Here is a 16,860-nt window from a genome sequence, read left to right as displayed (position 1 = left end):
ACTGAAGAAAACTAATGGTGTGGTATTTTTTGAATGTGTGGCGGAGACAAGAGAGATGTTCTGGCCCAAGGGATACATTGCTTGATAAATTGGGCTTCTGGTGGTCTTAAGAACAGACTGCCTGCCATATCCTGCTTCTCTGCTATGCTGAATTAAAAGTTCAGATATGTTAAATATTTCACTATGGCAAATATAACCAGTGGTAACTCCCTAGAAATCCTCACAAGTAAGAGGGATGGTGGTTTATTCATTGGTAGATGTTTTTGTGGGGGAGTTGACAATGCTGTGTGGCTCAGGGAAGCTCTGCTGTACAGCGTTGACCTTTACAGGCTGTAGGCTGAACCTTGTCTGCGGATGTGGGGCTTGCATTTCCGCAGATCCCACCTGACTCCTGAAACAAGGACACTTGATAGCATAAGGCTTCTGCTCTCTTGCTGCCTTTCGTGTTCAGAGTTACTCGTCTGCACACTGTAAAATATGATTCCCTACCCCTGGCAGGGAGTTTGGAGCTGGATAATGTTTTAGGTCTTTTTCAAACCAAACCATTGTATGATAGTAATTTTTTTTTTTTGTTAGTATTTGAATCTTAGTAGTACTGGTAGTTTGCTCAAAACTGATTGAAAACAGCTTGCATGATTTTATAGAGATGTAGAGGAAAAATGGATTTTGCTGTTGTAGTCGAACCATTTAAGTGTTATAGCAGAAGTGCATGATATCCTATTTCCAGAAGAGGATTTCTCCCTTTTTTTATGAATTACTGTTCTTGAACCCAGAACTCTTAAGCTTTTTAGTTTGATACTGCATGTACCATGTTTGGAAATTTGGCTTTTGCAGTCAGACTGCAATAATAGCCTGGTAAGGTTGAATTAGTTTCCTAGGAAAGCAAGAAGAAAATGCTTGCTATCACTGACTCGGAGTAGATGTAGGCATACTTTAATACCTGAGGTCAAAAGATTGTTCTGTTTGTCATAGTATTTTTTGGGCTGCTGGTTTTGGGAGGTCACTCAGTGAACCAATTGCTTCTCATAAGTACTTTGTGATCTTCTAGTCTGAGTGTTAAGGGTTATGTTTTTTGTAACAACCTGCTGGATGTGAACCCTGTGCAGTGCAATGGGGCTTACTGTGCCTGACCCAGGTTGCCTTTGGTGAGAGTTCAGGTATCAGAAATATGAGTGACACACTCCTTCTCACAGAGACTCAAGTGAGCACTTAAACCATGTGTTAGCTTGTTATTGCATACTGGGCTTTGTGAATAGTAGTCTTTTCCTGGGAGGAGTAGAATGAATAAGTTGGTATGATCTACTCAGCTTGAGTATGATCTACTCAGCTTTAGTAGATCATAACAGAAAAAAAGCTGTTTGGTTCTGCATGGTGGTTTTCATCTAAATGGTGTTTGGAATGACCCTAGATTGACAATGCCATGATGTACTTGCAAATCAGAGTTGCAGGGATGCAATTCTAATGAATAGCAGTGTAGGCTGAAAAATATTTGCAGGCATCTCATCTGGTTTTTGGAGATGAGAAACCAGTAAGACTGCTTAGTGCCATGTTGTGTGTATGTAGGCATGGATTAAAGGTAACTTAAAGTGATCATTCTCTGAAAGGTTTCAGTAATAAGTGTTGGTTTTCCTTTATACCAAATGTTGTTGGAGGACTGTAATTGCACAAAAGGCATGGAGCAGATTCTTGTCACGTGTTTCAACTCCTGAACTGAAATAAACTCCAGTGACCTCACCAGTGTGCACTCAAATTACTTACTGGACATCACTGAAAGGCAAGAATCCAGGTGGAGTTCCACTTGATTGCAAGGGGACTGAGGCCAAATGTCTGAGGACAGGCCTGTGACTTTCCTCTCTGTTCTGTGAACAGAACATTGACACACCAGTGTCAGATTAAGTGCTCCTTAAAGGTTGCAGCAGAAGCCTTAACTTTGATTGTACTTTATGAAGTAAGTCACTGTGTCCTAACTTATGGGTCTGAATCCAGCTTGTAGATTGTTTCCCTCCAGTTCTGCCTTGTCCCAAATGCAGAAACAGAATCTGAACCAGTAGAGGCAACCTACACCCCAGTGCATGATGTCCCATGGTTGTTGAAAGCCTGACTTAGGGAACTGAAGAGGAGTTGGATGTGAGGTGTGAATATTAAGGACCTGGTGGTTCCTCCTGCCTGGGATGTGTTCCTTATTTAACAGTTCTGTAGTTCTTTCCTCTTCACTCTTGCAGGAAGGTAAATATGTCAGTTACTGCTTTAAAAGAGGAGTTTATAGCTCTCGTGCTTGGCTGGGTGAGCTAGGTGATTTCTGGGTAAGATTTTTTTTTTAAGTTGGGGATGGGCCATGGGGGTGAGGCAGAGGTGGTGGAGGAGGTGGTCGTAGTAGTGGATTAGACAGTTCAATGTATTTGGTTTGTTCAGGCATTTTCTCTGGCTGAGGAGTCCTATGTGACTCCTCATATATGACATGACAGGCTGCACCACAGTAGGCATCTTGCTGTCCTGTTTGTTATACAGGGCTTAAACTGGGGGTTCTCCTTCAGGTCTCAAATACCAAAGCTCCTTTTCTGTATCTTGAAGGTGGTTGTAGTTTGCTTGCTGGTTAGTTTGGCTATGTTACAGGTGTTTGCAAGGCCTCAGATTCCCCTCTGACTGCAGGACAGGCAGAAAATCCTGGGAGGATTTGTAAGCAGTGTTTACAGTTTTGTGCTTAATGTGTTGTATTACAGTAGTCCACCCTCTTCCCTAGCTGTGCTGTTGTGTTTCGTTCTGGGAGCTAATGGCTATCTGGTCATTGAAATGAGAGTTGATCTAGTTGAAAACTGGCCTCACAAATAATACAGAAAGATTGTTTGCCAGATCACCTCCCTTGTGACTGCCTGGCTAGTGTGGGAAGGTTGTGGCAGTATGTTACCTAGGACAGGTTGGACTGACTCAAATTTAAGGTGATTGTAAATGCACTCTGAGATTAGGATTATGTATTCTATTCAGACAAAAGGATTTCTCAGGTTAATAGCCAAAGCTATTTGTTCTACCTGTTTTTTATACATAATAAAGGGGCTAGAACATAATTCTGGACTTGTTCTTTTAAAGGCTGAGTGGAGAAGGGCTTAAGAAAAAGAGATCTATGGGAGCTGGGAAGTGTAACCTGTAAGAGTAAGTAAAACAAAAAACAGACTGCAGTGGCAGGTAGCTGTCAGGACAACTTAAAGGTATGTGGGTGGCTGGTTCCCTGTTTCAGCATATCATAATGAAAACATCTTAGTGCTATATTGCTCATAATAAGAGATAGGCGACTTGTCTCATAGATTTCTCCTCCCTGCAAGAGGCTGTAGAAATAACACAGCCTGTTCTTTTATACCATGTGATGAACCTGCCTTTATGGCAGTGCTAGTGTGTTGTTTATCTAAATATTAGAATAGAGAGAAAGAAAGGCCATTGGTTCTTGGGGTTGTTTTCTTTGCAATACAGAAGCTGATGGCTGCTCTCCTGTTCTCTTCCGTTGCACTCGAACGATGTCTGGCTATGGATAGACAATAGGCAGGCTGCTGCCCACTGTAAATAGACCATTGTACGCCGAGAGTAGGAGCAGCAAAGAACGGCAGAGCCCTGCCAACTTGGGTCGTTGCCTTGAGATACTGGCTGTGCTGTAAAGAATGAGCCTTGGGTGCTGCAGGGTGGGTGGGTGTGAGCAGAGAGAGCTGGTTTTGTCTGAAACTTGCAGAGCTCCTTTAGCCAGATTGATATGGTGAGTTCAGAGGGGTGCCTTCTTGGGCCCTGCTGGGGGGATTGTTTCTTTGGAGTTGGTCAAGACAGATGTCTTGTTACCCAAACTGCTTTCCTTCTGGTCTTTTAGGAAAAAAAAAAAAAAAAGACCAAGGTCTACTGATTGCATTAAGAAAGAAGCGCTTTTGACCTCAAATGTCAATTCTGCTCTTTCCCCCCAATATGTGTAGCAATCTGAGCATTACAGACTGGTACTTTTCTTTGGCATCTCCTTCCTTTTGGTCTTCAGCTGTCTCTCACACTGGGGCTTAGTTTGAGTCTGTCCCTTGTGCTCCAGATCCTGCTTGGTAAGAAGGAATTGCAGGACTAGATTTGTGAAGAGAGCATGGCTTTTTTTACTTGTCTTGAGTGAGCAAACTTAGCTGGGCCATTCCTTGAGGAAAACGACTGAAAGCTAGATGCAAACTCCACTGTGAAGATCTTTATATGTCAGTGTGAAGGTTCTAAACCATTCTCCTTGGTCATGATAAAAACCCAGGATGTCTGATGCTGGAGCATGAGCCGAGTAAATGCTGAGATGACTTGAAAGCTGGAAGGCATTGAAGCTTCTTTTTTTGATGGGGTGTATTTGGATGCATATGTTAAGAATGCAAATTTATTGTCTTGGTTACACCTGGCTTTGCCCTAAATGCAGAAGACAAGCTCATATGACTTAACAGATTAGTTAGTGTTAAAGCTTGGAATGGCTTAGTCTTGCAGAAAACTATGTCCTCACCTTGCCTTTTGTGTGGATGAGGCAGAAAGTATAATAAGATATCTCAATATAAACATAAGCAGCAAACTGTATCATTGTATACCTGATAACTTGAGGTATAACTGCTCAAGAAAAGTTTTATATTGCAGGCTTCCCTAGAAACAACTGGTCAAGGAAATGAAAAGCAGAGGTGTGTATCTCTTCACCCAGGCTGAAATCATCGCCAATCCTTGACTATAATGGGACTGTTGTGTGAATTAAATGATGTTTACTTCAGTTCTTGTTACCTGTAAAGGCATCACAGCCTTTTGAGTAATTGAAATTACATTGCATTCCTAAATCATAGTGTGTGTTCAGGACACTTCATGACTAATGCAGACAGGAAAGCAGTTTTATAAGTCAAAGGTCCTCATTGTGGAGCTTGAGGAAAGAGTTAAGCTTGCTCTTAGCCATTACCCACATCGTAGACCCCCTTGTCTAGTTTCATAACGTGGTGTCTGTGATAACTGTGAAATTAACTTTTAAGTCTAGACTTCCTTGTTGGTGTATGAGGTTTTTTATTCTTACTGTTCAACTGTGTGTAGTAAAACTTAAGAAGTAATTTTCACACCTGCAATGCTAATGAATGTGGTTAGGTGCATAAAAAGCAGCTGCATGGTGATCACAACTGTTAAGTCAATAACTGATCCTTTTTTTAAAAAGGAAGATGAAGAGCTTGTTTATGTATTCAGTTCACCTCTACCTTCTATTGCCATATCCCGATGTGTTGTGGATTTTGATTATAGTCTGCTGTATATCACTGTGCAAATAAGAGAGAGGCATTTCTGTAGTGACCCTGCACTGCCTGTCAAGGTGATGCAGCCCTGTGCCCTAAGGCTATGCCAGAAGAGAAAACTCTGGGGGAGAGAGAGCAGTGCCTGCTGGCTGGGGATTACTCTGTGGGTCTAGGACTGTTCCAGAGATGGAACTTGATTCCATCCTGACTGCCCCCATCTATGACCTTCAGCCTGTCCTGTTAACATTGTGAAATTCAGCATGGGCCCTTTGAGCTAATAGTATTACTATTTTGCTGTCTCTAGCAAATCTTGTCCAAATACTGGTTAGACTTTTTGTGAACTAGACCACATTTCTGTTGTCTGGCTGAATAACTGATTGCACCAGTAAGGATTTCAAGGTCAGACTGTAAACTAGAGATTTTCCTGTAGAAATATGAAATGTTAACCGGGTATAGTTGGTCCTAAAACTTATAAATGTAATTCTGCACGCTTGGGTTTCAGAGTCTCGCATGTCACCGTTCTGCAGCGATGGCTCCTTACACAGTATGACTGTAGCTGTTAGCTACCTCTTTTGACATGCTCTAGGACATTTGTTTAATTCTGTTGTCCGTAGGAGATGGCTAGGACCTAAATTACCGAAGTAAACACCTCTCTTTGTTCTTCAGTCGAGCGGGGCAGCGTTGCCAGCCGTCGCTGTGTGTCGGGGGGCCGTGCCGGTGTCAGGGCCCGCGGGTGCCCTTGAGCGCGGTGGGGTGAGCGCTGCCGGCTGCCATTGGCCCCGCGCGGGCCGGCTGCTCCCGCTCACCTCTCCCCTAGTGGGCATCGGCCGGGGCTTTGGCATGTGACAGACGTCCCGGGAGACCTTGGCTGTAGAGGAGAGCACCAGCTGAGCGGACTGCAATCCCTTTTTTTTTTTTCTGCAGCTGGTTCTTGCTGTGGAATATCCGTGTCAGTGAGTGCTGGCAGGGAGCAGCCTCTTCCAGCTCTTCTTCTGTGCGAACGTGACAAATTAAATGTGCTTCCTGTGCATGATTATATTGCTGCGTGCTGCTGCCGTGGGCCTCATTTGCCACTGCTTTAGTCTGCCTCATGACCAGAGATAAATTGCTGGCATGGTGCTGGGAGAAATAGGAAACTCGCTAAGTACCATGGAGGAGCTATGGGAGGATATTGGCTTTGAAAGCAGCTTGTTGTACTGACCTTTCTGTGCATGTCTGAAGGGAGAGTAGAAAGAAGTTTATTTTACTGGACTTAGGAAAGGAAAAATCATGCTCCTGCTATGCTCCTGTAGGATTGGGATACTCTGTTACACACAGGCAAAATAACATACGTCCCTGCCCTTCATTTCCCAGACTTCCCTGCTTGATGACTAACTGTTTAAACAATCTTACAGTACGTCTACTCTATAAAAAACTATTATAAAAAACTATTTTACTTTTGTGAAATTCTCTCCTTTAACAAAAGGTCTTAATTTTTTTGAAATTTGAGTGCAGTCTCTGCTGAAAGCAATTCTAAAACACTGAAGAAATTCCATCTTCTCAGCCTCACCTGTTTTTCTAAAGTATGAGCTAATAATTCCTTGCTTACTTATTGCAGCACAGGTATCTAAAGATTTTGCCTGCCTAGTGGCAAATCAAGTTATTTTGACAGTGGGAAGCCGGTAGGACAAAGCATACATCACTGCCCTACAGCAACAGTGAATCACAAGTGGATTTCATGTTTTTTTGTGCAACTTTTTTTCATACCAACAGATTCCAGCATTGGAACAACTGCACTGAACTGCAATGCAAGCACATGAGTTGTTCAGATACCTACGAATGCCAGAACTTGGGGATGTCAGACAGTATGTGCGCACCCTTCCGACAAATACCCTGATGGGCTTCGGTGCTTTTGCAGCTCTCACGACCTATTGGTACGCAACAAGACCAAAAGCAATAAAACCACCATGTGATTTAGCAATGCAGTCTGTGGAAGTAGAGGTAAGTGCCATTTGATGGATGCTGTAGTTCACTGAAGTTTGAGCCCTAAATGCAACATTGAGAGAGACCAAACACTTGATTACATTAGGGTGTTTCTAAACCAGTAGTGTGGGGAGAGTACATTTCTGAAATGTGGCTTGAACTCGTCATTTTGGCTTTCTGAATTTGAAAACCAGCTTGAGGCCTGAGGAGAAGAAGTCTCCCCGGAGACAACTGAGCTTCTGATCTCGCTAGTGACAGAGCTTGTTCATATTAGAATTGACACAATGTAGTTTGCAATTCCTGGCCACATGATGACCTGTTAAATTAGGTCTTGGGGTCAGAGTATGTATACTGGTATATACTGATTCGGCTAATAACTCTTCTGTTATTTTTAGAGTATAATAGCTGACACATGAGACTTTATATTGTGTTACAAGCATCAGGAGAGTACTAATTGTCCTCAGCTGATCTGTGGAAAGAAATACTAGTCTGCCAAGAGATCCCAGCCATAGAGTAAGTTGAAATTAAACTGGCCACCTGCTAAACTCTGGATGTTAGCTTAGCTTTTGTCTTACAGTTTTTGGAAGCAGAGTTACTTTTAGGTGGTGGCTTTTTAAAAGTGAAGTCAAATAGAAGTAGAGTCTGAGTGGGAAAAACTGTTGCTTTGTGAGCAAATACAGACAACAGGTTGCAAGACTGGTGTTTTTGGGCGTTGTTTTATTGATTTTCTTGCTCACTACAGAGTCAAATACTAATTCTTTCAAGACTGTTCTCTTTCCTCAGGACAGACAAGGTGTTTTCTCCTTTTGAAGGAAGGGGTTTTGGACAGTTGTGATCTTTGAGAGATAATTAGAAAACGTAGAATTTACAAGCTGACAGCTTCTTGCCTTACTGATGATAGTCAGAGACTCCTACTATAGGTTTTTATGCATATATGTGTACTTGGAACTGAAGTCTCCCTTTACACTACGTTCTTCTGCATGGATAGACTGCATCTAGTTGTCTTGTATCAAATTAATTAACATGACTCTTGTGCTTAAGACCAGATGTGACTACAAACTGATGTAAACAAATGTGGCAGAGTTTGAAACTTACAGTAGGTCAGCTTCATGAACTCTAGCAAACTCCTGTCATTACTTCAAATTGGGTACTTTTTTCAATGTTTTATACTGTTGTGATTGAAGAATGACACATTAGTTGGCCCTTCCATTAACAATTTACTTCCTAATCTTCTCAGTGGAGCATACCGCAAGTGTAGGGACACATCATGTTACTGTAGCAAATAGTGTTCTGCTACGGGAAATACACAAAAGGGAAACAAAAAGAATGCAGTCACAATGTGATAATTGCCCAAAAACTCTATGTTCAAGCAACATGTAGAGTAAGGATCTAGAAGTTAGATTTCACTTCTTGGTGAGCTTTTCCAAGTCCGTCAGCAGGTGTGTAGACAGCGGGTAGAATAGTCTTGTAAACCAGTGCATCTTTGTTGCTGGAATGAGCTAGCAGTGCAAGTTTTCCAGCTGTGGAGTGCCTCATTAGGCAGTGTAGACTTCAGCAGATTTTGCAGGGGCATTGCATTTTAAGATGGTAAGACAGTAGCTTTTAGCTGTCCATAAATCCCATGACAAATGCTTATTTGCTTGAGACTTTTGACAGCAGTCTCAGTTCACTGCCTTTACTTCTTCAAGTTAAATTATTTGTCACTGTTGGATTCTGAGATTGAAATCATTGTTTGGCGGTATGAGACTTCACTAAGCTACTTAATGCATCATTGATCCAATTACACTAATTGGCTCTCTGATCAGAGCAAGATAGGTGTAACAGTATTATTTTTCACTGCTTCTTTAGGAAATGTTTTAATGGGCTAAATACTAGTAAGACTTAAATGAAAAACACCTGAATGTGTTGGCATGTTGCAGTGAGAAGAGGTCAAACTTAGATAATATCTTGAAATGAGTAAGATCTGTCCAATTTTGTCTTCATTAAGGGTTGTAGCTGAACTATTCATAATGTTTAAAATGGTGATCAGATGAGAATGTATGCTTTGAATCAAGTTTCAAGTGTATGTTGGAATTGCTACTCCTATGACAGTGACAAGACTTTATTACAGTGCTCAGGATTCAGCTTCTCACTACATTTAACTACATATACTCCATTTATACTACATTTATACATGTAGTATACTCTATAGATGCTACATTTAAATTCATATACTCCATTTTCTTATGTACATATTAAGGTGGGTGGTCACTTCTACAGGGAAAAAAATCAAATACTGCTCTGGAATTGTCTAAGTATTTTTTTCTGCCTGAACAATACAATTTTAAAAGTCCTGAGCAGTTGCTCCAAAAAAGGTATGTCAGAAGGCAATGCCTCCTTGCTACTGTTTTACTATCTAGTCTACCTGTTCATTTACAGAAAGAAATTTGAACTACAAATAAGCTTTTACATAATTCTTACTTGTGACATAACTTTGTTAGATGCCAAGGAAATAAGTGAGGTCATTGACTGGAGGGTTTCTAGATGTTCTATATCTTCATAACTTCATATGGGAGAAAGAAAGTCCTATTTACTGTTGTTCTAGCTCACTTCCCATGTCTCCAAAGTTTTTGTTTAGTAGGCCAGCACCCCATGACCCCTTTTAACAATCTCTGGATGAGCAAAAAGATTGCACATGTAGTTGAAAATGAGTGCAAAGAGTTACTGAAGTGGCAGGAATACATTGCACTGGACCAAGTTGCCCAGAGCCACTATCAGCCTGGCCTTGAACACTTCCAGGGATGTCATCCACATGTGGATCTGCCTGTAGATTGCTTTCTTTCCACTGGTGACTAACAGCTGAATAACTTTGGCTGTTGATTTTGTGTGCAGGTGTATGGCTGTCAAATACATTAAATCTTGCTTTAAAAAAAAATTTGTCTCAACTTATGCTATGTAGAAGAATAGGATAGAAATAAATATTAGTATGTCAGTATGTTCCAGAAGACTGGATTTGACTGGCTTTTTTGTTCCCTTAAGAAAAGATATTCAAATATAGAGAGAAGTATTCAACTCATAAAAACTTTAAGTCTTCTCATGTTCTTCTGATCCAGTACCAGAATTCTAGCATGCCTTGTCTTTCAAGAATCACTTGTTTACACATGTGCTTATCTCCCTATGAATGATCAGTTTACATGCTGTATGCTTTCTTAGGGAGTAGCATGCTTAAAATTACATGGCTGGTTTGAAAACTCTGGTTTATACTGCTTGCTGCTCAGAATAAGTATGTTGGTGACCTAAGCACCCCTTGATAGTATACTTTCCCTCTCAGATAAAGGGAAATTTCTCTCCTCTCTGAGACATGGTGGAGTCTACAGTGTTTTTTGACATTACTGCTGTCCTAAGAAGCATGAGTCAACAAGAAGTAAACCCATGGCTTGAACAAAAACAGTTACTTTATATGACCCAAATAGGCCTCGATAGAGTAATATATACTGTTGTAGAATAAATCTGTTTCCTTCAGATGCTGCTATTTTTAGCCAGTGCCAAGGTTTTACTTAATGACTAGCACTTGATGTGCAGTAGGTTAATTTCCTGCAAGTCCCTGAGCTGCTGCAAGGACTGTTTTACACAAGTAACTAGCATCTGTTCTCAAATTAATCAGATTTTATTGCCTGGCTACTTTAAGAACACTTATTAAAACTGACAACCCTTTTGAGTGCTTATCTTTTTACTGGACAGATCTACTAGATGCCATTGAAACTAACCTGTGAAAAGTCGGCCAAACATTCCAGTCCTGGGATTCAGATACTTGGCGGTAATGACCAGTGATTTTTAAAAAAGCTTGCTGCAAACAGAACTTTCCCTCATATTGCACAAACGTTCTGGATAAAGGACTATTTGGACTAGGTCTTAAAACAGTAGTTCTTGCTGCTTTCAAGCAAAATGTAGATGAGTAAATTTAGACCTTGCATTATGCACCTTCAACATATCTGGGAGTATTTCACTGCATCAATAATGTTGAACTCCTTGTGGCTGTCACACAAAGAGCTGGGTGTTTTTCTGAAAAACTTTTATTCTAAGACTGTTGAAAATCCAATTAATTCTACTTTACTATAGGGAAAAGAACAAAGTAAGTAAAACTGAAAGTTGTTTGTTTTCCCCTTACTGAAAGCTTAAAAGAACCAATGGGAACTTTACAACAGCAGACTGTTACAGAGTTTCTCTTTTCTCAGAAGGACAGTGCCATCAGTCTTGTATCTAAGCAGTGTACTGTCTGATAACTTATCTTTAAATTTGGTTAGTGCCTCAGGCCCTGAAAAAATTGCTTTTGTGGTGCTGTGGAATAGGGCATGTAAACAAAACAGTAGTAGCCCACATGAGGAGAAACAAATACTTTTTGACTCTTGCTGAGGAATGGCTTAAGCTCTTGTATTTCACCTGATGTAGGAATTATAGCACGTCAGATGTGGTACATGTGATACACTGCACTTGTTGATGTTACCCGTGGCCATGGCAACAAACTACATTGTGTGATCTTTCTTAGATTAGCTCCAGAGTGGCAACACTGGGAAAATCTATACGATGACCTTGATTATCCAAGATCTGAGAACGCAGTGAAATAAAGCAAGCAGTCTTGCTTTTCTTTCCAGGCAGAGACATGTACTAGCGATCTGTTAATTTCCTGTAGAGTAGATGTTGGTCTGAGAGCAAGTGTACTCTTGAATTTCTAATGTTACGAATTTTTAGAGGTAAGCCACTCATTAACTTGTTCTGGGTCATGTTCACAGTGTACGTTTCTGCTTACTGTCAAAGGAGTGGCAAGCACTGCATTACTCATACTGTTTTGCTAAAACAAGTTAGGCTTGTTTCAGTGTGAAAATATTTTTTTCCTCTCTGTGCCTTTTATGTGCTAGCTGATTTCTATAGACGTGGGTAATATGACATCTTCTGTACACAAACCTGTATTTATGTAGCTTGTACATGAATAGGGGATGTCTGGTCTTCCAGGATACTTTGAGAACAGGAGAAGAACCTGTGACTACATATGAACAGATTTTAGTTGTGGAGGATCTGTGCCTGAATTGTCTAGGGTTTGACTTTCTGAGAGAGCCAGAAATTGATTATGCTGATAGAGAAAGTCTTACGCAGTGTTTACTCAAGACCCTCTGTTTAGCCAGCTGGTTTGTTCCTGATGAAAACTTGCTTGTAGGTATCTTTCATCATAACAGGACTAATTAACAACTGTGGCCTAATAGTAATTGCATAATTGTAGTTTATGAAACTTGATTGCTCTCTATAAAATGATATTATTTAATCAGTCACTCTAAAAAAGGCAGTGTTATAGCTGAATTATTAGATCTTTGTATTGACTTCCAGTTTTAACTTCTAAGTGCTCAACAGCTAAAAAAAATGGTGATTTCAATTTTCAAGATAGTATTGTCTTGACTGCATTTAAATAAATCAGGAGGAAAACCTTTTTTGTAAGATGCAACTTTTAATTGGATTAAAGGGTTCTATCTGGAACAAAATATTTTGCTTATGAGAACACTTGTTCAGGGTATTGGTGACCATGCTTAAAATAATTTAAGGTTTGAAATGACATATTGAAGTGTGATTATGTTCTGTCATCTTAATTAGAAAAATATATTGGGATTGCACCATTAATATTCTGTCTAGACTGCTCTGAGGCTGGATTTAGGAAGCTGGATGAAATTAATTATGGTCTATACTGCGCTAGTAGAGTAAAATATTTCTTAAGAAAATGTTTTTGACAAAATGCCCCTTGTTAGACTTTACTGTTTTCATTTGTTCTGTGCTATTATAGATAGCTGAGGAACAAGACTTTGCCTGACAGGTTTTTGGTAATGTAGGGAGCAGTTTGGGAGCAGTCTTGAAACCATGTCCTGGAAAACCTTGCATAGTTCTCAAGTTCTCTCAAGAAGATTATTCCTTCAAGCCAACAAGGGTCTCTGACCTTTCTAATTGCTTTCCTTAGGGCGGTGAGCATGCTCGAAGGTCCTCGCTTCTGAACAGCGACGAACTGTTGTCGTACTACTATGATGATGTGAGAACAGTTTATGATATTTTCCAAAGGGGTTTACAAGTATCAAGTAAGTCTAAAATTAAAGATAATATTTTAAATATGTCAGGAACTATGTATTTGAAGTCTTTTGAAATGTCTTTTGAAGTCATTTGAAGTCTTTTGAAATGCTAGGCATATGGGGTCTCTATAGCAATATGATGAATGTACTGGATGTGAACTTTCTCGAGGACAAATTAAACTGCTATTTTGTGAACAGAGTTCTGTGAAAAAAGTCAGTGCTGCATTCCTTGGCTGATACTGACTTTGTTGCCGCTGTCCTTTCTCGGCTTCCTTCCCTGCACCCTTGAAAAAAACCCATTTGTCATCTGAAAGTGTCTGCTGAGAATCTAGGGGCTTAACACCAAGAGTGGTGTCAGGACAGCGGAGTTTGGGTTGAATTTTGAGTAACTATTTTTTTTTTTTTTTTAGATAATGGTCCATGTCTTGGTTTTAGAAAACCAAACCAACCATATGAATGGATCTCTTATAAAGAGGTAAGTAATCTTACTGCTAGACTTGCTTTTTGCTTGCTGAGACCATTGATATGACATCCAGTAATGTGATATAACAAAATTTGAGTTATTTATATGTTTTAAAGTGGTAGCAGAATATTGCAGAAAGGTTCTAGTTCCTATTACAGGGTCTTAAAGGAACAGCCTTAAATATGTGCAAAGGAGAGAAAGAAGAGCACCTCCTGCACTTGTTTCGTGAACTCCAAATTATTCTGAAGTAAAACTGCTATCTTGGCATCTCAATGCTGAATTGTTTAGAACTTGGGTGAAGCAGCAGCTTTGAAGTAATGTTCAGGGGCTCAGACTTTGCTTGCTTCCAAGAGGTTCACTTTACACTAGAAGTTCTGTCTACAGGTGTTATTTGGGCTTCCTGATGCCTTGTCTGCATAGTCCGAATGAGGCTGTATAGGGTGCTAGCAGATATGTCTGAACTAGCAGCATGCTGCTTCTTCATCCCTGAAAATACCTGTATGCAAAACTGTTAACAGCTGTGTGCACTTGGGTTGTTCCTGATTTAATCAGTTGGTCTTCAAATTTGCATAAACCTTGCCTATTGCATACTGTTAAGGTCATTAAACACCTTCTGTGTGTAACAGAGCTCACTTTTTTCCCAAGGTGACTCTGCTGTGAATCTGTTAGGCGCAACCTGTTTTATTAAAGCTTTGCTTTTGGGGTCATGCGACTAACGTGGTTTCAAGTCATGTGCTATACAAAAAGAATTTAGAAAATTGCCTTCCTAAGCTTTGTTAATAGAACTAAGTGGGTTTTGCCTCCTTGTTCTATTTTTTTTTTGAATGGAGAAATGCTATTCCCATAGGCACTGAATGAAGTAAAAGGAGGATGTATTTAATGCCTGTGATTAAACAGAAATATTATGTTTAATTGTTCCAGGGTCACTTCTTGGGTTTAACACAGATGCTGCAAAACAGTCTTTTGTGTTTGTGTGCTGAACTTCTACACTTATACTTAACAGTTTCAAGTCTGATTGGATCAAGTGTTTCTTCTGCTGCATATTGTGTAATAATTATAATCAGTGCCATGTAATGGCACTGCAATATTTAGGTTATCATTCCTAGAGGGCATCCAAAATATCCTAAAAAACTTCTCTCTCATTCATACCAATTAATAATTGTTGAAGAAAGTTAGCAATTATGAGCTTGCCCTTACTTTTTTACTTTTTTTGTTCTTCCTCTTTTTTTTGCCTCCAGGTTTCAGACAGAGCTGAGTGTGTGGGCTCTGCATTACTCCACCGAGGCTTTAAACCATCTCATGTTCAGTATATAGGAATCTTTTCGCAAAACAGACCTGAGGTAATTAAACTAACATTTTGTGTATTTATGGTTTGGCCATTACTAAAATGGCCTCCTCCTTTATCTTTTGGCAGTGTATTTCCCTACTGAGAGCCCATTTGGTGTCAGGAAAAGCCTAAAGACTGATATTGTAGACCCATGAGCCATAGACATGGCACCTTTTAGCTAAGAACCAAAACTGGTAGTTGATACAATGGTTAATGCATATATTGTTGTATTTTGGTTGGGGTTTTTTGGTTTTTTGCCTGTAGAATGCAGAAGGCTGAAGAGCAGAAAAAATCAGGGAATTCAGAAGAACTTAACTAATTATGTTGTTTCCATGTTATAGAGGTGGCTTGTTTAATAGGAAGTGGATGTGCTTCTTGCTGTATGTAAACACTACTTGGTTTCTCTTAAAAAGTAACATTGGAGAACCTAGATAGTTGAGAGTGGTAGGAAGTCTCAAGGAGGTGTTTAAACTTTTAAAACATCAAGGAACACTTAGTGATTAAATATTTGGACAAAAATGTGTTAAGGTGGTAATTCTGTTTCTTCCAGAGGCCCTGGGCACAAAGATTCTGGGAGGGGAAAGCTACTGCTGAAGGCAAAAATGGGAAATTAATTTAATAAAAATGGGTAGAAAGACTGAAAGTAGCACAATCAAAAATCACCTGAGACAACCATGGGGATATTTAGGTTAATAGTGCCTATCCATTTTAACCCATAAAGTGGTTCAAGATTGCCCTTTCTAAAAACATTATGAAATATTCAGTAAGTATATATTCTCTAGATTTGTTTATTAAATCTCTTTTATAGGACTGAATTTCTCTAACCTAGGTTTGTGTTTAGTAGTTTGAGCTAGTACTTGCTTCACTGAGCTAGTTCAGTGTAAACCTATATTAAAACAGGGTATTAGTTCTTACCCTTTATCAAAAGGATGCTGTCCCTCTTGATTAAACACTCCTGTTTGTGTTTGCCATTATCAAAGGGCATCCACAGTTCTGACAGGGTTAGAAGTTCTCTCAGTCTCGGTCTCTTGTTGTCACTAAAAGGCAAGCTGTATGACAAGAAACTGTGGCTTCCTTCTTTTTCTCTCAGGCTAGAACCTAAGAAACTCCTGAGCTCTTGGGTTTTCCTGATGGAATTCTATTTCTAACAGCTGTAGATATTTCTGTAATAAAGAAGGCTGGAATATATTCAGTTAGGAAGCTGTTAAATGGCATGGAGCTACAGACTCTACCATTCAGCTTCCTGTGCATACAACATGGTGAACTGGAAGTAAAAAAGGGAGGCATGTTTTTGTTGTGCCAACTTGAATTGTTTCTCTATAGATCTAAGTGTGCATGATCTCTGCTGGGTTAGAGAATTTCTAAAGGAGAGCATGGAGTTTTGCTCTTGGATCACAGAAATAAAATGCTTAAGTTGTATTGCTTTGAGTTGGTTCAGGAATGAGATTAAAATATTTTTTTTTAAACCAGCAATTTTAAATCTGGGGTTTTCCCTGTTCAAAACTACTGGATGGGTGTTGTGACATCCCAGTCATAATCACTAATCCAGACAGGAGTATATGTGCAGATATTTTTTTGTGTGAAGTTATTCACATTTGTTATTTCAGGGAACAACTGCTGGGGAAATCCCCTAATGGGGAAAATCCTAGCAAAACCAAAACTTGGATTTGTAAATAAAAGTATTACTTTCTTTGAGTTCTGGGAAAAGTCATCTCTTCTGGAAGTGGGAGGTTTGTTCTGGATTGAGAGAAAACAAAACAATGAAGTATGGTTTTCCCT

At 39.8% G+C, this 16,860-nt stretch overlaps 1 protein-coding gene across 2 annotated transcripts in view; it reads left to right on the top strand.

The window, feature by feature from the left end:
- ACSL1 (acyl-CoA synthetase long chain family member 1) overlaps positions 1–16,860 on the top strand; it is a 38,207-nt gene that overhangs the window by 2,028 nt on the left and 19,319 nt on the right. The window contains exons 1-5 of one of the 2 annotated variants that reach the window (XM_041395860.1): positions 3,127–3,147; positions 6,999–7,226; positions 13,186–13,300; positions 13,702–13,766; positions 14,993–15,094. In XM_041395860.1, coding sequence (XP_041251794.1) covers positions 7,032–7,226; positions 13,186–13,300; positions 13,702–13,766; positions 14,993–15,094 — 477 coding nt within the window. In that variant the 5' untranslated portion in view covers positions 3,127–3,147; positions 6,999–7,031. Of the gene's footprint in view, positions 1–3,126; positions 3,148–6,998; positions 7,227–13,185; positions 13,301–13,701; positions 13,767–14,992; positions 15,095–16,860 lie in introns of those variants that run through there. The other variant, XM_041395859.1, reaches the window with a different exon arrangement.

The sequence above is a fragment of the Onychostruthus taczanowskii genome, unplaced genomic scaffold (genome assembly GCF_017590055.1).
Source record: "Onychostruthus taczanowskii isolate IOZ18803 unplaced genomic scaffold, ASM1759005v1 scaffold12, whole genome shotgun sequence".
In the NCBI taxonomy this organism is placed as follows: Eukaryota; Metazoa; Chordata; class Aves; order Passeriformes; family Passeridae; genus Onychostruthus; species Onychostruthus taczanowskii.
Note: the sequence above shows the minus strand (reverse complement) of the source record. Positions and strands in the feature narration are given on the sequence as shown.